The sequence below is a fragment of the Herpailurus yagouaroundi genome, unplaced genomic scaffold, assembly GCF_014898765.1.
Source record: "Herpailurus yagouaroundi ecotype Mexico unplaced genomic scaffold, PumYag 162, whole genome shotgun sequence".
Lineage (NCBI taxonomy): Eukaryota > Metazoa > Chordata > Mammalia > Carnivora > Felidae > Herpailurus > Herpailurus yagouaroundi.
In genome coordinates this window covers 71,932,034-71,953,367 of record NW_024412403.1, presented here as the reverse complement: position 1 = coordinate 71,953,367, position 21,334 = coordinate 71,932,034, and the positions used below count along the sequence as shown (strand labels likewise).

General features: G+C 35.6%; 1 protein-coding gene across 5 annotated transcripts in view; it reads left to right on the top strand.

The window, feature by feature from the left end:
- LMLN (leishmanolysin like peptidase) overlaps window positions 1-21,334 on the top strand; it is a 135,955-nt gene that overhangs the window by 9,949 nt on the left and 104,672 nt on the right. For all 5 annotated transcript variants that reach the window (XR_005793327.1, XR_005793328.1, XM_040484787.1 and 2 more), the window contains exons 2-8: window positions 6,308-6,405; window positions 7,658-7,688; window positions 8,791-8,873; window positions 9,663-9,777; window positions 13,283-13,461; window positions 16,907-17,012; window positions 21,090-21,184. Coding sequence is in view for 3 of the 5 variants with exons in the window: in XM_040484787.1 (XP_040340721.1) it covers window positions 6,308-6,405; window positions 7,658-7,688; window positions 8,791-8,873; window positions 9,663-9,777; window positions 13,283-13,461; window positions 16,907-17,012; window positions 21,090-21,184 (707 nt within the window). In the remaining 2 variants the exon portion in view is untranslated. The remainder of the gene's footprint in view (window positions 1-6,307; window positions 6,406-7,657; window positions 7,689-8,790; window positions 8,874-9,662; window positions 9,778-13,282; window positions 13,462-16,906; window positions 17,013-21,089; window positions 21,185-21,334) is intronic.

The window sequence follows — 21,334 nt, the reverse complement described above, 5'->3', positions numbered from 1 at the left end:
CAACTTCAGCTCAGGTCATGATCTCACAGTTTGTGAGTTCGGGCCCCTCATCAGGCTCTGTGCCGACAGCTCAGAGCCTGGAGCCTGCTTTGGATTCTGGGTCTCCCTCTCTCTCTGCCCCTCCCCAACTCATGTGCACATTTGCTCGCGCTCTCTCTTTCTCTGTCAAAAATAAACATTAAAAAAAATTTTTTTTAAAGAATCACATGCTCCCTGAAATCATTATTACACTGTATGTTAACTGACTTGGATTTAAATTAAAAAATAAATTAAAAACAAAACAAAAAAAGAATCGCATGCTCTACTGAGTCAGCCAAGTGGCCCCTTTTAATTTAAATATAGATAGTTGACACAATGTTATATTAGTTTCAGGTGTGATTCAACAGGCTTATACCTTATACTGAGCTCACCACAAGCATAGCTACCATCTGTCCCCATACAGCGTTACTAGAATACCACTGACTATATTTCCTATGTTGTACCTTTTATTCCTGTGACTTATAGATTCTATAACTGGAAACCTGTATCTTCTACTCTCCTTCACCCATTTTACCAATCCCTTCACCCACTTTCCCTGTGGCAACCGTCAGTTTGTTTTCTGTATTTCTATGTCTGATTCTGCTCATGGTTTATTCATTTGTTTTCTGTGTTAGATTCCACTATTTTGCTATTGTTGTAATATATATTACCTCTGCATGTATTATAAATATCACAATTACAATTTTATAATTTTAGCTTTAAGGAGTTAATGTCTTTAAAGAAATGAAATGTGTATACAATTGTGTTGAGAGTCTCTAAGACCACCTCAAGGTTTAGTGATTTGCCAGAGGACTCACAGGACTCAGTATATAGTTGTACTCACAGCTAAGATTTATTACAGTGAAAGGATACAAAGCATAATCAGCAAAAAGGCTCATGAAGCAAAGACTGGAGGAAACCAGGCACAAGCTTATAAGAGTTCTCTCCTAGAGGAGTCATATAGGACATGCTTAATTCCTTTAGCTGTAACTTGTAACAAGCACAAAATGTGAAGCTCATCTGACCCCGGGTATCCAGGGTTTTTATATGAGATTGGTTATGTAGGCACAATTTTAGTCACTAAAATTCCAGATTCTGAGGAATAAACAGCTGTTCAGCATAAACTATATTATTTCTATTAATACTTCAGGCATAATGAGCCTACCTTATCACTTAGGGAAATTTTATATCATTGTAGGTAACTGATTACCATTCAGGTTCCCAGACAAGCAAAAGAGAATGTTTGTGCCCCCTCCAAAATCTATATGTTGAAATCCTAACTCCCAAAGTGATGATTCGGAGGTGGGATCTTTGGTAGGTGATTAGGTCATGGGAGCAGAGCCATAATGAATGAAATTAATACTCTTATGAAAGAGACCCCAGAGAGCTCCTTTGCCACTTGTGCCAAAGGACACAGAAAGAATATGGCCTTATGAAACAAGAAGGGGGCCCTCACCAGATACCCAATCTTTATACACTCTGATCTTGGACTTACTAGTCTCCAAAACTGAGAAATGTATTTCTGATGTTTATAATACCACCCAGTTTATGGTATTCTATTATAGCAGCCTGAACTAATACAAGATCCAGGATACCATCTAGTGTCATTTCCATGACCATGAAGAACTTCCTTTAGAATTTCCTGTAGTGCAGGAAATGAATGTAGTGCTGATGGTAAATTCTCTTAATTTTTATTAATCTGAAATATATTTATATCCTCTTCATTTTAGCAGGGTAGTCTCATTAGATACTGACTTTCTTTAGCACTTAACTCTTTATTCCATTGTCTCTGGTCTCTTTTTTTTTTTTTTAATTAAATACTACTTTTTAGAGCAGATTTAGTTTTGCAGAACTGATAAGAAGGTACAGAGATTTCCCAAATACCCTGTTCCCCCTCACATGCATAGTCTCCCCCATTATCAACATCCCTAACCAGAGTGGTACCTTTGTTATAATTGATGATCCTGTATTGGCACATTATAATCACTCAGAATTCATAGTTCACATTATGATTCACTCTTGATGGGTTACATTCCATGGGTTTGGATAAATGTATAATGAAATGTACCCATTGTTATAGTATCATACAGGGTATTTATACTGCACTAAAAATCCTCTGTGCTTTATCTATTCATATCTTTTCCCACCCTTACCTCCTGGCAAATGCTGATCTTTTTACTGTGTCCATAGTTTTCCCTTTTCCAGAATGTCATATAGTTGGAATCATACAGTATGTCACTTTTTTAGATTGGCTTCTTTCACTTAGTATTATGTACTCAAGGTTTTTCTATGTCTTTTCATAGCTTAATATTTCATCTTTTTAGCTCTAAATAATATTCCATCATTTGGATGTACCACAGTTTATCTGTTAGCATACTGGGGGACATTTTGGCTACTTCTAAGTTGTAGCAGTTATGAATAAAGCTGCTATAAAAATCTGTGTACAGGGGCACCTGAGTGGCTCAGCTGAGCGTCTGACTTCGGCTCATATCACGATCTCGTGGTTTGTGAGCTCAAGCCCCACATCAGGCTTGCTGCTGTCAGCCTGTCAGCACAGAGCCTGCTTCAGATCCTCTGTTCCCCTCTGTCTGCCCCTTTCCCACTTGTGCTCTCCCAAAAATAAATATTTAAAAAAATCTGTGTACAGGTTTTCTGTGTACAGACATTTTGTACATAGTTTTTAACTCATTTGAGTAAATACCAAAGAGCTCAGTTGCTCAGTTGTAATGGTAAGAGTGTGTTTCATTTTATAAGAAACTGCCGAACTGTCTTCCAAATTGGCTGTACCATTTTGCATTCCCACCAACAATGAATGAGAGAGTTCCTGTTGCTCCACATCCTTGTCATCATTTGAGGTTGTTCTGTGGTCATTCTAGTAGATGTGTAGTAGTATTTCATTATTGTTTTAATTTGCATTCCCCTGATGACATAATATGGAGCATCTTTTCATATGAATGTTTGCCATCTGTATATCTTTTCTGAAGTGTCCAGATCTTTTGTGTATTTTTCTTAAGTAATCTCTATGCCCAATGTGGGGCTCAAACTCATGACCCTGAGGGCAAGAGTCACGTGCTCTGCTCTACTGACTGAGCCGGCCAGACACCCCTCTTTTGCCCATTTTTTAATCGAGCTGTTCGTGTTCTTAATGTTGAGTTCTTTGTATATTTTGTGTAATAGTCGTTTATCAAATGTGTCTTTTGCAAATATTTTCTGTGGCTTGTCTTCTTATTCTCTTTATGTTATCTTTCATAGAGTGTAAGTTTTTATTTTTAATAAAGTTGAATACATCAATTATTTCTTTCTTGGATCATTCCTTTACTGATGTATCTAAAAAGCCATTGCCAAACTATGTTTCGTCTATGTTTTCTCTTATGGTATCTTCTAAGAGTTTTATAGTTTTGCATTTTATTTTTTAATAAAGATTTTATTTTATTATTATTATTATTTTAATTGTTGTTAATGTTTATTTTTGAGAGGGAGAGAGAGCACAAGCAGGAGAGGGACAAAGAGAGAGGGAGACACAGAATCTGAAGCAGGCTCCAGGCTCCAGCTGACAGCACAGAGAGCCTGATGTGGGGCTCGAACCCATGAACCATGAGATCATGACCTGAGCCGAAGTTGGACGCTCAACCAACTGAGCCACCCAAGTGCCCCTTAAAGATTTTATTTTTAAGTAATTTCTGTACCCAACATGGGACTTGAACTTAAAACCCTGAGATCAAGAGTCATATGCTCCACCAACTGAGCCAGCCAGGCACCCCTGTAGTTTTGCATTTTACATTTAGGTGTCTAATTCATCTTGAATTAATTTTTGTGAAGAATATAGTCTATTTTTAGTTTCAAAAAATTTTTTATTTTTGAGAAAGAGCAAGCGCATTGCATGTGCAGGGGAGGAGCAGAGACAGAGGGAGAGTGAGAATCCCAAGCATACCCTGTGCTGTCAGCATGTAGCCTGATGGGGGCTAGATCTCACCAAACAGGAGATCATGACCCTAACTGAAATCAAGAGTTGGACACTTAACAACTGAGCCATCCAGGTCCCACAGATTCTTATTCTTTTTTTTTTTTTTTTTTTTTTAATGTGGATGTCTACTTGTTCAGTACCATTTGTTGAAAAGACTGACTTGCTCCATCATATTACCTTTGCTCCTTTGTCAAATATCAATTGACTCTATTTATGTGGGCCTATTTGTGGGCTCTCTTTTCTGTTCCATTGATCTATTGGTCTATTTTTTTCCTTTTTAAAAAAAAATTTTTTTTAATGTTTATTTTTGAGAGAGAGAGAGAGACAGACAGACAGACAGAGAGTGAGTAGGGGAGGGGCAGAGAGAGAGGGAAACACAGAATATGAAACAGGCTCCAGGCTCTGAGCTGTCAGCACTGAACTCACAAACTGTGAGATCATGACCTGAGCTGAAGTCAGACGCTTAACCAACTGAGTCACCCAGGCACCCTATTTTTTTTTCCTTTAAAAAAATTTTTAATTCAAAGACAGTTGATGTATAATACTAGTCTTCGGTGTACAACATAGTGACTTGACAATTACATACATTACAAAATGCTCACCAAAATAAGTGTAGTTACCCTCTGTCACTATACAATGTTATTACAGTATTATTGACTATATTCCCTGTGCTGTGCTTTTCATCCCTGTGACTTGTATATTTTATGACTGGAACTTTGTATCTCTTTATCCCCTTCACCTATTTTGCCCATCTCCCTCTCCTCTGGCAACTACCAGTTCTCTGTATTTATGAGTATGGTTTTTTTTGTTTTTTTTTTTTAGATTCCACATATAAGTAAAATCACGTTGTCTTTCTCTGTCTGACTTATTTCACTTAGCATAATACCCTCTAGGTCTCTCCATGTTGTCATGAATGGAAAGATTTAATTCTTTTTTTATGACTGAATAAATATTCCATTGTGTAATACCACATCTTATTTATCTGTTCATCTGTTGGTGGACACTTGGGCTGCTTCCATATCTTGGGTATTTTTTGTTTTTACTTGAATACAATGCTGATTTTATCCCAACTAAATAAAGCAATGCACAACTCACCTGGGCAGTAAGTTTAATTCAGGGGGCAAAGGCAAGAAACAAGGATTTTTTGTGTTTGCTTTAATTATCTGTCACTGCACATAGCTATCTTCCACACCTCCTCTCAGAAAATGCGGGCTAATAAATCCCATACAAAGGAACATAGGAATGGGGCGCCTGGGTGGCGCAGTCGGTTAAGCATCCGACTTCAGCCAGGTCACGATCTCGCGGTCCGTGAGTTCGAGCCCCGCGTCAGGCTCTGGGCTGATGGCTCGGAGCCTGGAGCCTGTTTCTGATTCTGTGTCTCCCGCTCTCTCTGCCCCTCCCCCGTTCATGCTCTGTCTCTCTCTGTCCCAAAAAGAAAGAAAAAAAAAAGTTGAAAAAAACAAAACAAAGGAACATAGAAAAGAGAAAAAGGGGAGATGGAATTCATCTAGCATACTGTTGAAGATGGTTTCTCCAAGTTCTCTTCTATAAACTGCTCCATTAACATGGCCCACTCTGGATTATTTTAGAATCATGACCATCTTCCCTGATTTTCATGCACAGACTACATTCTTTGGGATGAGTGGGCATGTTGCTTCCACACATAGGGCTAAAGTCTCTGGGACATCCTGGTAATTTATACTGGTTGCAGTTTGGTGTTCTGAATTCTGAAGGTTAGCCAGACTCAGAATTCAAAAGAGTCCAGAGAGACTGCTAAGTCCCTGGCCAGGAGCAATAACACCAAGCACAGTGCCAAGAACACCATGCTCACTCTGTGGCCCGCCAACTGATCTTGGCCTGCTCCTGTGCCTCTGCACCATATCTTGGCTATATTAAATAATGCTACAGTAAATATTTGTCTTCTCTATTGTCAGTACCACATGTCTGATTACTGTAGCTTTATAGTAAATCTTCAAGTCAGATTATATTAGTTTTCCAACTTTGTTCTTTTCCTTCAACATTGTGTTATTTTGGGTCTTATGCTTCTCCTTATAAACTTTAGAATCAGATTGTTGATTTCCACAATATAACTTGCTCAGATTCTGATTTGGATTGCATTGAATCTATATAGATCAAATTGGGAAGAACTGACATCCTGACATTATTGATTCTTCCTATCCATGAACATGAAATATCTCTTTGTTTATTCTTTTATTTTTCTGGGCATTACACTTGAAATTTAGTTATTAATTTTAAGTGAGAATCTCAATTGGCTAATCTATACAATACCTTTTTAAAATTTTTTCACATATGTTCTTTTTTCAGGTCATAAATAAGGTTCATCTTAAGGCAAATCATGTTGTAAAAAGAGATGTTGATGAACATTTAAGAATCAAGACTGTCTATGATAAAAGTATTGATGAGTAAGTACGCCATTATTTTGTCTTTTTAAAACTAAGAATCAAACTATTAAAGATATTTTCATCCAGAAGATCCATAGATGGAGCTATATGCTAATGCACCTTCAAGATGGAATTAAGCTAAAAATGCTTTTTAGTCTGAAAAGATAAAGGCCATGGGATATGATTAAAATCTGTATGTTATGAATAATTTAAACAGAACAGATGTGGATCTCCTTGGATGTGGTCAGTACACACCTAGAAGGCTCCTCTTCCTCAAAAAATTAAAAACTGAACTATGCTATGACCCAGCAATTGCACTAGGTATTTATCCAAGGGATACAGGTATGCTGTTTCAAAGGGGCACATGCACCCCAATGTTTATAGCAGCACTATCAACAATAGCCAAAGTATGGGAAGAGCCCAAGTGTCCATCAACAGATGAACAGATAAAGAAGATGTGGTATATATATACAATGGAGTATAACTCAGCCATCAAGCAGAATGAAATCTTGCCATTTACAACTACATGGTTGGAACTAGAGGGTATTATGCTAAGCGAAATTAGTCAGAGAAAGACAAGTATCGTGACTTCACTCATATGAGGACTTTAAGATGCAAAACAGATGAACATAAGGGAAGGGAAGCAAAAATAATATAAAAACAGGGGACTCTTAAATATAGAGAGCAAATAGAGGGTTGCTGGAGGGGTTGTGGGAGGGGGGATGGGCTAAATGGGTAAGGGACATTAAGGAGTCTAGTCCTGAAATCATTGTTGCACTATATGCTAACTAACTTGGATGTAAATTAAAAAATTAATAAAGTAAAAATAAATAAATAAATAAAATAAAAGAAGGCAACTCCTCATGAGTACTTGGAGGAAAATTAAAGGAAGAACTGATATATGCCATAAGAACATTTACAAAATTATTAGCCAGAGGAATGATGGTGTAATTTTTCATTTAGCATAAGAGAGGTCCAGAAAACACGTAAGTTATGAATCTGTAATAGTGTATGAAGAGCTATGAGGAGTATTTGATGTCTTTCCTTATCCTTAATTTCCCAAATGAATGAGATAACATGATCATGCCTCGTGTTGTGCTTTGCTACAGAGTTAATTCAAATGCTTATTTAGGTAAATTGAGATTTTGGGGGACTGATACTAGATCCTTCCACAAAGCATTCCTTGGGGCCCCTGCCAGGTATATTCTAAACAAATGAGACAGTGCTGTGCTCCAGCATGGCAATTCCTAATGTTTCATGTCTTCATTTTCAGGTTGCTCCCTGAGAAAAGATACCTTGTAAAGGTATGTAATAAATACTCATGACTTGAATTTGATACTTAAAATGGGTGCATTTTATTGTATATAAATTGTACTTAAAAAATAAATTTATTCATTTCTGTTTTGTGAATGAATAAAAAGTGTTGGTAATGAATGTATTTATCATTTCTTCAAAGGCATCTTTATGATGCACTCATCAAAACTTTTTTCATTTTTTTAATGTTTTATTTATTTTTGAGAGAAAAAGACAAAGCATGAGCAGGGGATGGGGAGAGAGAGAGGGAGACATAGAAACTGAAGCAGACTCCAGGCTCTGAGCTGTCAGCACAGAGCCCAGTGTGGGGCTTGAACTCATAAACTGTGAGCTCATGACCTGAGCGGAAGTCAGATGCTTAACCAACTAAGCCACCCAGGCACCCCTCATCAAAGTTTTGTCCTTATTTGATGCTGAACTAGTCTTCTTATTTTATAATTTGATAATAAATCAGTCTTCTTGTTTTCTTACTTGTTCTCTTATGTTTTGGGAGGAGAACATGCTGAACCTAGGTTGAAAAAAATTTTTTTTGAAATACGTTGAGAACACCATTTTCTTGGTGGAAATACTCATTCTCCTGAAGATGGGTTTATCTGATTATATGATATGCTAAAGTTGTCTTTAGAGGTGCTAACCTCCACAGTTTCTTAACTGTTACAGAGTCACACATACACATTAAGCCGATTCCTTATGGGCCACAGAAATTGGTGAGATTGAAATTGATCTTCTAAACATAAGATTTTCTTAATGTAAATTCCTTACTGTTAGAATCACCTAATCAGTCTCAGATTTGAAGTAATTTAGGTTAATAATTAAGATTTATATTTTCTAATTCTACTTAAGTAGAGATAGGGAAGGAATTTTTCACTTAGTGTTCTCTCCCCAAACTCAACTAGAAAATAAGGAAATTCCTTTGCTCCTAGACTCATTCTCTCCCCTGCCCCTTACTACGCAACCTTTGACTAAATCAGTATTCCAGAATTGTAAGGTTTTTCTCTTTTTTCCCCTCAGTCGTTAATATCCTATCCTATACTTGTTTTAAATATAATTTGTCCTTTATAACTCTGACTTTTTTCCCCAACTTTTATTTAGAACAAACTTTTTCCACAAGCTATTTCTTATTTGGAGAAGACTTTTCAGGTTCGTAGACCTGCGGGCACTATCTTACTTAGCAGGTATGTCACATTAAGTACATGTCATTTTCTTCAGTTGTTTAGTACTCTGACCTCCCCATTCTACCCGTATGGCAAATTATGAAACTCATACTAGAATATTTTATTATGTTTGTTCTTAGAGACCAAACTGCACGGTATTTAAAAGTAATAATAAAGCACCTGTTAGGTAATCATTCTTTCCCTGATTTTTTTTTATTTTGAGAGAGAGAGAATGAGCAAGGGAAGGCCAGAAAGATAAGGAGAGAGAGAATCCCAAGCAGACTCCGTGCTGTCAGTGTGGAGCCAGATGAAGGGCTCAGACCCACAAACCATGAAATCATGACCTAAGCTGAAATCCAGGGTCAGACACATAACCAACTGAGCCACCTAGGGGCCCCAAGATTTTTTTATTTTTAAGAAATCTTGCAACATAGGGCTTGAACTCAAAACCTTGAGATCGAGTTGCATGCTCCACCGACTAAGCCAGCCAGGCACCCCTCTTTTCTTGATTTTCTTTTATGATCTGCTGGATCTTATCCTAAGGTGTAATTGTCCCCTGTTTGCCATATCTCTTTCTTCCCTCATGTGTCTATAGTATTAGCTTATGAAGTATTTGGGTGTCTGAAAACCCAGGCTAGGAGGATTTCCCATGGAACCCAAATTCTTTCTTAGTCCACTTTTCTAACTAAAATAGTAATCCTTATTAATAAACTAATCTTGCAGCTAGGCTTTTTACAATGTTTTTAACTGCTGTGAACTTCTTTTTTTTTTTTTTTTGTAATTAAATTTTGATGTACAAATGAACTAAAGACAACGTGCAACAAACCAACACCAGAAGGAAAATGATCCCCATAGATACTGTACTGGGGAATTTGCAGAGCATACAAAATGCGGCCCAGTTATAGTGCCTGAGGAACACCTCCAGGTAATCAAATCTACTAGTAATGTTTTTACTCTTTAGGATGAACTAAGAAATGGAGATTTTCAATCTGTGTCACCAAGAAATTTTTATAGACTTAAGTTTGAAAGCTTTATTCTTCATTACCAAACGTATTTTAGTTAGCTGATTTTATTCTTTCATTGGTTTTCCTATTAATTTGATAATGTCTTCTTTAATTTTTTTTTTCTTTTTTCCATTTATCTTATCTCTGGGACTGCTGAATCATTTCAGCTTAGAACTTCGTCTTTGTCTTCCAAAATATCTTTTTTTTTTTTTTAAGTTTATTTATTTTGAGAGACAGAGTGCAAGCAGGGGAGAGGCAGAAAGAGAGGGAGAGGGAAAGAATCCCAAGCAGGCTCCACACTGTCAGCACAGAGCCCCATGAGGGGCTCCAGCCCATGAACCATGAGATCATGACCTGAGCTGAAACCAGAGTCGGATGTTTGACTGACTGAGCCACCCAGGTGCCCCTGTCTTCCAAAATATCATCTAGGAGGTATATACCTTAGTATTTTTGCAGGGCAATTCGACATTAGCTCTTAAAATAAAAAATATGTATGATATGCTTCAACCCAATTTGGAAACATATTCCATAAAAATACTTATAACTGCAATGTATATTCAAAGATATTCTTTACAAAATTATAAATAATTCAAATATTCAAAGATATTCTTTACAAAATTATAAATAATTATAAAATTTAATACCAATATTAAATTATTGTATTAAATTATGGTATAATTCTGTAATGGAGTACTATGCAACTGTTAAAGAATGAAGTAGAGCTCTGTAGACTTGGAAAGATATTTACGCTCTTAAATGGAAAAAAATGTTATAAGTCAGTATGTGTAGTTAACCTATTTTATTTAAGAATTATAGTCAATTTAACATAGTAAAACTGAAATAAAAGCATTAAAAACAAAGTGTATGTACATATATATTAAAAAATAAAAGAACTAAAGAATCTGGAAACATACTAAAATATTAATGGTTTTCTTTATGAATTAGATTGTTTGGGGCTTTTCTTTGAAGAATTATATATTTTTATAATCTGATTTTTCATATTAAACATATTACTTATCAGGATGAAGATAAAAAATTTAAATGTGTATAAGAAAACCAATTTATTATACATATGCATTTGAAAATATGATTATTGGGTGCCTGGGTGCTCAGTCAGTTAAGCTTCTGACTTTGGCTCAGGTCACGATCTCATGGTTTGTGAGTTCGAGCCCCTTGTCAGGCTCTGTGCTGACAGCTCAGAGCCTGGAGCCTGCTTCAGATTCTATGTCTCCCTCTCTCCCTGCCCCTCTCCACTCAACGCTCTCTCTCTTTCTCTCTCAAAAATAAATAAACATTTGGGGTGCCTGAATGGCTCAGTCGGTTGGGCGTCCAACTTCGACTCAGGTCATGATCTCGCAGTCTGAGTTCGAGCCCCGCATGGGGCTCTGTGCTAACAGCTCAGAGCTTGGAGCCTGCTTCGGATTGTGTCTCCCTCTCTCTGTGCCCCTCCCCCACTCATGCTCTGTCTCTCTTTCTCTCAAAAAGTAAACGTTGAAAGAAACTTTTTTTTGAAGTTAGTATGAAAATATGATTATTGCTATAGCTGTTTTTCTCTGTTGAACTGTGTTCTCTAGCTACTTCCAGAAATGAATGTGTTACTAGTAACCAAAATTAAGCATATGTTTAACTGAAGTTTACTTTGTAATTTTTATTAAGTTTTTTGAAGCTCAGTAAGGCTTTTTGGACCCCTATATTTTGGCACTAATACAACTAACTTATTCAGCTTTCATTTCTTTTCTCAAATTTCTTGAGTATAAAATGTTTTAGGGACATGTTTGAAAATTAAAACAACTTCTTAATTACATATCCAGCTTTTTTCCCAAGAAATTTAGAGACATTTTAAGACACATTTCTTTGCTTTTTTTCTAAGGTATTTTTGTTTGTTTTTAATTCTCTTGGCTTTTCCAAATTCTGCTACTTATCTACTTGGGGGTGGTGGGGGGAGAGCCTGATTAAAAAAAAAAAATTTTTTTTTAAACTTAGTTTATTTTTGGGGCGCCTGGGTGGCTCAGTCGGTTAAGCATCCGACTTCAGCTCAGGTCACGAACTCGCGGTCCGTGAGTTCGAGCCCCGCGTCGGGCTCTGGGCTGATGGCTTCCAGAGCCTGGAGCCTGCTTCTGGTTCTGTGTCTCCCTCTCTCTCTGCCCCTTCCCCCGTTCATGCTCTGTCTCTCTCTGTCTCAAAAATAAATAAACGTTAAAAAAAAAATTAAAAAAAAAATAAAATTTAATTTATTTTTGAGAGAGACAGAACATGAGCAGAGGAGGGGCAGAGAGGGAAACACAGAATCAGAAGCAGGCTCCAGGCTCTGAGCCATCAGCACAGAGCCTGTGTTTTTTTTTTTTTTTTTTAATGCATGAGTGATCATGGAAAATAATGCTTAAAAATCACAATTTTTTGTTTTTAAAGAATTTTTTCAAGTTTATTTATTTATTTTGAGAGAGACAGTAAGCAGGGCAGGGACAGAGAGAGAGGGAGACAGGATCTGAAGCAGGCTCTGTGCTAACAGCAGAGAGCCCAGTGCTGGGCTCAAACTCATGAACCCTAAGATCACAACCTGAGCTAAAGTCAGATGCTTAACTGACTGAGTCATACAGGCACCCCTAAAGATCATAACTTTATGTAACATCAACTTTAATAGGTTAAAGTAGTTATAAATAGATGTGTTAGAGAAATAAGAGTAGACAATGTAATAAAATGGGGATTTTTTTTTCTTCTTTTTATAAGCATCACTTACACCTAAGAAAACCCCCACAATTCACTGATTTTTTTTATTTATAAATTTGGAAATTATAATTGTTTAGAACTTTGAGAGAAGTTTTCTAAAAAGCAGATGTTATAAGGGCACAGAATTGATTAGAAAACTAGAAATTAAGGGTAATGTTGAGGTGACTTTACCTTTAAACTCATCTTTAAAAGGTAAAGATGACTAACTTTTTGTTTGTATTATATGAATTTTTAACTAACTACATGAATTACTTTATAATAGAAAATATATTTCCATAGATAAAATGTTTTTATTAGTTAATTTTGAAATAACTATACATTTACAGGAAGTTGAAAAAAAAAAGTACAAGGAAGTCCATTGTAATTGTCAGTTTCAAAGTTTAAAACTTTTTCTGTCTTTTTTTGTGTCCAGGTTGGCTGTCCTTTATAAATAACAGTTGTTTTAATTAACATTATGGATTAGATTATGTTTATTATATGTAGATTATAATCATTTTACATAAAGTAGAAATTTTAGTGAAGCAAATTCAAAATTAGAGATAGGAACTGAGTAGAGGGAGGAATGGATTTGGCAAAAGTTGAGGGATAATAAATAAAAGTTAAATCGTATGAATTTAGAGTCTGGATTCACTATACATTAAAAGTCCCTACAGCTAATCTTGTCTCTGGTCTGATTTTCTTTTGCTTGCCATGGCGCAGAGATGCAGGGTCTGCCGTGGGGGTAAGTGGTCCTGTTTAGCAGTAGGTGTGCAAGACCAAGAAGGCGTCCGGGATGCAGACTTTGTTCTATATGTTGGTGCTCTGGCCACCGAGAGGTGCAGCCGTGAAAACATCATCTCTTATGCAGCCTATTGTCAGCAGGAAGCAAAAATGGACAGGTAAACTTTCCCCAGAGACTTATTCTCTAAGACCTAATTATGGAAACTCTTAACACAGGTTCTAAGTGTTAAGAGTACAAGAAGTTTGCATTTTCCAGATTGCCTCCAATAATAAGAAACAGCGCTTGGATGGGGGAGTGGGGAGAAAATGTCAGTTGATAGAACTATTATTCATATAGTAATGTCAGTACCAACTCTAAAGAAAAAGTATTGTCCAGAGAATTTTCTTTGGAAGTAAATAGCTCTCTAAGGAAACAATTTGAATTTTAATTTTAGCACTTCTGTGCTAAAATAAGTGTTTATCTAATTGTCATATAATTTGCCATGTCCTTCACTTAGATAAATTATCACTTAAAAAATTTAGAGACCTCTTATTTATTTACAAAAGATTTTTAAAAATTTTCCCAGTGAAGCAAGCTTGAAATGAAATGTTATTATATATGTAGAAGGTTGCCTGTCACACTCCAGACAAATCAAAGGCAGTAGAAATTGTCATATGTCAGAGTAGATTGTAACATTCTCACATTTAGGAGAATTAATGTGACCATTTCATATGTACGTAGGACCATTGCTGAGGTCTTGAAGGTTCCTCTATCTATCAAGACTAGCTGACTTTAAAGAACTGTTTGACTTCTATTGATGTGTATTCATTTAAGGAAAAAAATGAAATTATTAGTTGAACCAAGTAGGCAATACAAAGGAAACACTGGTATATGCTACAGAATTATACTGTCAGTCCCAAAGGTGGTAAAGAGGTCAAAATGAGCATCATGGATTATGAGGAACAGTCTATTACCATGATGCTGTGTAACTGATGATCTGAAATCTAAAAAATCATTAGCTTCTAAGTGTTGGGAAAGCTTAGAGTCAAATGACTAAGTAAAGGACTATGTTTTTGCATATATGTATATATATGTGTGTATATATATATATATATATGCATATATATATATATATACATACACACACACACCAGTGTTTATAAAAATACATGTGTTTAATAGAGTGTTCCTTTTTTCCTGAGAAGGTATAATTAAATTTATGATATTTTATAATTAACAGTGTCTCAGTATGTCTCAGGAAATGTGGTATTTTGAAGTGCTAAATGAATGATAAATTAAGTTACTTCATAAAATGAGATACTTTCTTAACGTAGATGTCTTTGTGAAATAAGCCTTCATAATGGTGGTGCTGCAAAATAGTGGTTATCTTAATTTGAACTAAACTGTGTGGATTGTGAACACACACACACAATCTCATTTTCAAAATACTGTTGAGTTTCAAAGAATATTGTAAAACAATGTACATAATATGATTACATGTTTGTGTGTGTGTGTGTGTGTGTATTACACATACTTGAATGTACTAAGGAAAAAGAAATAATTAGAATTGCCAACCATCCCAGTTTGGCCAAGACTTCCCTGTCTGAAAATCCTGGGAAACCCTTCAGTTCTGGGCAAACTGTTAGTAGCAGTTACCTCTGTAGGGGGGGTAGGTTGTAAACTGGAATTTTCGTATTTTTCTTTATACATATCTATGTTATTTGGATATATAACTTTTTACAATGAGCTTTTACTACTTTTCTTAAAAGACACATTAAAGTGAACCTTATGTATTAGGAAGGGAATGGCTTCCTTTGGAAAATGGGGACAGGAATATAAAATCCCAGGTTGAGATGGGTCTAGAGTAGTTCATCTCCTTTCAGCATCTGACAATGCTGAAAACACCTAAAGTATCTAGTTGTCTTTTGGTGAGAGAATCCAGCACAGGAATCTTCACACAGATGAGAATCCCATAACCTAATTTCATATTCCAGGGTTTTTTGCACTGCTGTTATGTTTTCTTAAAGCACTTTAGCTTTTGGTTCACATTTGATATAAATGAGTAACTAAAAGAGTAAATGTTCTTTGTATCAGTGAAATTGAAGCTACTCATATATCTGGGAAAATAATTGTTTTTTTCTGAGGAGCATGTTGATGTTGGAAGAAAGAGCAATATCTGCAGTTGTTCTTTCTTAATCTTTTTGATGAAAGAGAAACGTTCCTTCAAAACTGCCGTATTAATTCATTCAAAGAATACTTGAATGCCTAATATGGTGTTTGCAGACTAAGTGAACAAAATAGACCCATGTACCTGCCTCATTCATGGAACATAGGAATTACAGAGGCAGGCAGGTATTAAATATACTTAGAAATAAATGTGATTTCATATACTTTATAGGGAAAAAAGGGTGCTATAGCATAAAAGAGAACAAAGGGGGAAACATAATTTAGATTAATTAAGCACAGATGGCCTCTTTGAAAGAGTGAAACTTTAGGTGTAACCTGAACATTGATGGGCTTCAGCCAGATAAAGAGTTTGAGGAAGACTTATGTTAGAAAGTTCCATGTGTGCCTGTTGTTTGGTAGAAGCCACTTCAGTGGACGCTGTTTTTGAAGATGAGAACTAAAGGAAATGCATTGGAGAGGCAGACAGGGATGTTTTATTCTAAATGCTGTAGGAAGTCCCTGATGGGTTTTAAGCCTGGCAGTGATATCCATTTTATATTTTAGAGGTCACTGTGGCAATGTTTTGGTAAGTGAATTATTTTCTGAGTATAAGTCTGTTGTTTTCAAGTATGAACAAAATATACCATATGTTGTTTACTTAAGGCAAATGTTACTTTGTATAAAGTGATTACATTTTGGTGAGTTTTTGGTATTTCTGTGATAAAATGTTGAGGTAGTGGTGGGAGAAAGGACTTTGGAGTCCTTACAGTTGTCTGTTTGCCACAGTTTTTGAAAGACAGGTAGGTACATGGTGTAACTAACTGAATTATATTGGGCACTAGTCAGGTCTTGGACTCTCAGGTTCTAGGCTCAGAAAGTGATAGAACTGTATAGATTCTAGAAAGTATAGAATATGAAAGAAGATGATGGGAAGATAAAAAATCTGTATGTGAATGAAGGTAGTGTTCAGGCAGAGAAAGGGGATAGCAAGATGGGCATAAGAAGGTTGAACAACCTGAATGATTTGCTTATTATCCTATTGTATACCTAGCGTCCCTCTCCACCTACCTGCTCATCCCATGTGCCTATAAATGTAGTGAAATGCTGAAATCAGATATGGATTTTGCAAGTAAAACATGTTAGAATTTAAGTTTTTCAGTCCATTCTTATCTTTTGGTATATGTTGACATATTTTACAAGTTCACACTTAAATGTACATTAACTTTACTTTTGTGAGGACAGGTACTAATTAGCCACACCATAGGAAAACAAAGGTATATGTCTTGAAAGTATAAGATAGTGAGTTAGATATTATGGTATAAAATGACATTTGATATTTAGCAAAGATTTTTCTGACCTAGTCAGTTTTTTTTTTTTTTAGAAAAGTATAAGTTAGTAAATATCATAATACTGATTTTTCTGGAATATAATAAAAAATTCAATGTCTATTTTAACAGGCCAATAGCAGGATATGCTAACCTGTGTCCAAATATGATCTCTACCCAGCCTCAGGAGTTTATTGGGATGCTGTCCACAGTAAAACATGAGATTATTCATGCCCTGGTAAATTTTGCTGTTAATTACTGTTCTTTCCTTCATGCGTTAATTTTCTGTTTATTATGCTGTTATTTTGATATATACGTTAAATTTTGGATTCTTAGATTTATGTCAGTAAAACCTAGATGACTAGGTCTCTGGTAATAGGATTTTTGAGAAAATGATTACTGTTCTTAAGAAGAAAACTTAGTGGGGCGCCTGGGTGGCTCAGTCGGTTAAGCGTCCGACTTAAGCTCAGGTCATGATTTCACGGTCAGTGAATTGAAGCCCCGCATCCGGGTCTGTGCTGTCAGTTCCGAGCCTGGAGCTTGCTTCGGATTCTGTGTCTCCCTCGCTCTCTGCCCCTCCCCCACTCACGCTCTGTCTCTCTATCAAAAAATGAATAAACGTTAAAAAAAAATTAAAACAAAACTTAGTAATTTACAAAAATTCACTTTCCTGTAAAGTGATAACTGATATGCTAATTCTAGATCTTATTGCAGAGGTCTGATTTCAAAAGTCCTCTCGGTCTGCTTAGGCTTTCTAAAATTTACATACACTGATTCAGAACCCCTCCTTCCTTTTCCCCAATTTGTCCAAAATAGTGAACTTTTATAATATATCTGGGAAATTAAAAAGTTATCTAAAACCCTAGGAAATGGTTTCTTGATGCTATTTATGTATTTAGAAAATAGATGGCAGTAAAATGCAGTGATTGAGAGACAATAGATCACACAGATTTAGGGGTGTGAGTCTTCTTAGCTCTACCACTAAAAATATTTGGGATCTTATGCAAATTATTTAGCTTTATAAGCCTCAGTTTCATCTGTTAAAATGAAGAGAACAGTAGTACATAGTACAGTGGAGTTTTTTCTTGGAGATTAAGACAAAACAGAAATCCTATAGCACCATGCTGTATATAGTAAGGTATAATAAAATCAGTGGCAGTTATCTATTAGTCTTTTTTTAATTTATTTATTTTTGAGAGAGAGAAAGAGAGAGTGTGTGTGTGTGCAGGGAAGAAGGGGGCAGAGAGAGAGACAGAGAGAGAGAGAGAGAGAGAGAGAGAGAGAGAGAGAGAATCCCAAGCAGGCTCCACTCTGTGTGGAGCCTGACATGGGGCCTGAACTCACAAACCATGAGATAATGACCTGAGCCAAAATCAAGAGGCAGATGCTTAATTGACTGAGCCACCCAAGCACCCTTTATTTATTAGTCTTAGTGAGCTAGCATGTATGACTTTAATATGCAAGCCTCAGTCTTTAAATCAGCAAATACATTACATAACTCACTGAAACACCTATGTAACCAGACATTTATATCCTTCAAGTAAGAAGATTCTAAAACGAATTCTCTGTTTTTCTTTTATTTTTAAAAAAAGTAAGCTGAACCTGCTAATTGAGGTGAAACAAGACTCATTCTTCCTAAGAGCTAAAAACTATAGATACTTGATGTTGAGAGAACCAGAGAGAAACAGCAGATTTTATTTTATTTTATTTTTTTATTTTTATTTTTTTTAAATTTTTTTTTCGACGTTTATTTATTTTGGGGACAGAGAGAGACAGAGCATGAACAGGGGAGGGGCAGAGAGAGAGGGAGACACAGAATCGGAAACAGGCTCCAGGCTCTGAGCCATCAGCCCAGAGCCCGACGCGGGGCTCAAACTCACGGACCGTGAGATCGTGACCTGGCTGAAGTCGGACGCTTAACCGACTGCGCCACCCAGGCGCCCCGAAACAGCAGATTTTAAATGTGGTATATAAATGAACATGAATGCAGAGATCCCAGGCATGAGATAAATTAGGTTATGAACAGGCAATTCAGAAAAGAAAAAAAAACAGTTGGCTGAGTCATGTATAAGAAGGTATTCAGACTGACTTTAGCAGTCAGAGGGTCTCAAAGCTAGATACCATTGACTATAAAAGAATGCATGAAAGTTATGTACATTGGGACACCTGAGTGGCTCAGTTAAGTATCTGACTCTTGATTTCAGCTCTAGTCATGATCTCGCATTTCGGTTCATAGGATCAAGCCCTGGATTGGGCTCTGCACTGACAGTGGGATTCTCTCTCTCTCACTCTTTCTCTCTGCCCTTCCATCTCTCTCCCTCCCCGCCACCTCAAATAAACATTTAAAAAAAAGAAAGTTATACACAGTGACTTCAAGGTGTAGTGGTTACCTCTGGGAAAAGAAGGAGGAGAAAGGATTAGGTAATGGAGCTTCAGTAATATTTACTCTGCAGTGTTTTATTTCTTAAAAGTTTGCCGAAAATATGGTAAACTAACATCTTAAATAGCCTTAAAGAGGATACATAAGTTTCTGTTATGGATATTTTTTTTACTTTTTATATATTTGAATTATTTTAAAAACTGTAAAAACCTAAGAAATTTTAAATATTAACTTAAGTTTCAAAGCCTATCCTGGAAGATGGTAAGAAATGTTTAACACAGATTCCCCATAAAGTTTTGTATGTTCATAACTATCAATTACACTTACCTGTGGTGCTTTGAATACCGAATAAACCTTCTGAAATGTGAGTGCTTAGAAAAATGTTCAAGCTGATACAGTGGGAAAAAAATGTATATTTAGAATATTATAAAGGATGAGGCAAATTACACTATTTTAAGCTTTGTATAACTTCAGTGAATTGTGTATTGAAAGCTATTTTGATTTTCTTAGCTGACTCAATTAAGTGTCCTTTGCATCTTCAGAGATTAAAAAAGAAGAAGAAATTCAGGAATAAAAGAATAACCTGGATTCCATTAATCATTTTGGCAAGCTTTGAATGACACAGAGGCCACAGTTGTGTAAGCAAAGAAATTTGCCAAAGAAATTGATTAATTAAGTGATCGTTTCTGATTGTTAGCTATTTGGATATGAGCTATAGCATATTCTCAATGTATGAAACATACATAAAGAAGTAGTCACAGAAATGTTTTGTTTTAGGTATTAGATTAGGAAAGAGCAAGAAAAGAAATCTCACTAGTGAAATAGATATCAAATGGCAATAAATTTTTTTTTTTTTTTTGCCTATTTTCTCATCTATTTTGGGAGGTGAAGGATAGAGAACAGGAATTTTAATACCTTTATGTGAAGTATCCATTATCTCATTAAAATTAAAATTAAAGACTTAAAAATAGTATTTAATTCAGTAATTTAGAATGATTGATAGCAATACCTTCTTCTTGAATGTGGTAATGCTTTATAAGTTAAATTGTTTTACTTATTTGTATATATTGTAAAGAATAAAATAATTGAGGGAAATTTCCAGTCTTTCCATGTATACATAAAATGTATTCATTTTTATTAATGAAATGTTATCCACATATAATTTAGATAATTCCAAGGCATAACAGTGCTTTAGCATCATTTATTAACAAAATTATAAACTCCTTTTTAAGTTTCTTGAACATTGAAGGAATGTTTAATTAGTGGTTCTGAGAAAAATAGTATTTAAATTGTGACTATAAACGTAACAAATTCATATTGTAAAAAAATTAGGGGAATATGAGTTATTTTACACATTACCCTACCATCAGAAGAACCACAGTTAACATTTTGATATATGTTTCCATTATTTTTTTCCTAAGTGTACATACACACATGCACACACACTTCAGTCTTTTTAAGTACAGATATGTATTAAGTGTGTGTACTTTTGGATCAAAGACTGAATTTTTTGAGTGCTCTTAGGGAGCACACTTGATTGTCCACCTCCTACTCTAAACTGTATTGTCAGTTGTTCTCAATGGTAATATACCCTGGGTGCAATTATAGAGTTTATGTAATGAGTTCATGTGAAGAGGATCGACTGTGGTAAATATATTCTTAAACAAATTTCTTATTTATGCCAGTACCAAAGAATATTGTCACTATTACTTTGGATTCCTTAACTTACAATTCCTTCAAGTAATTGAAATTTAAAATTCATTAGATGGAATACTTAATTTTTTTCCAATTCCAATATATGACATTTCAGTAGAAGTATTGGCTGGGTGCTTTTACAAGGTTATATGAGTGTTCTCTTTTGATAGCACCATGTTATGATGTATATAATCAGACTTGATATTTTTCACTCTGAGACATTTTGAATTTTTTTTATAGGGTTTCTCTGCTGGCCTATTTGCATTCTACCATGATAAAGATGGAAATCCTCTAACTTCAAGATTTGCAGATGGTCTCCCACCTTTTAATTATAGGTATTTGTTATTTTTTGTTCTTGTTCTTCTCTTTTAGGAGGGTGCTAAGATTAGAATCTGAGACTCATGGCATGATAGTTGCCATAAATAATAGCGGCTTCATGGCTAGCCTAAAAAAACTATAGCTATTAAAACAGGATAAAAGAGGCC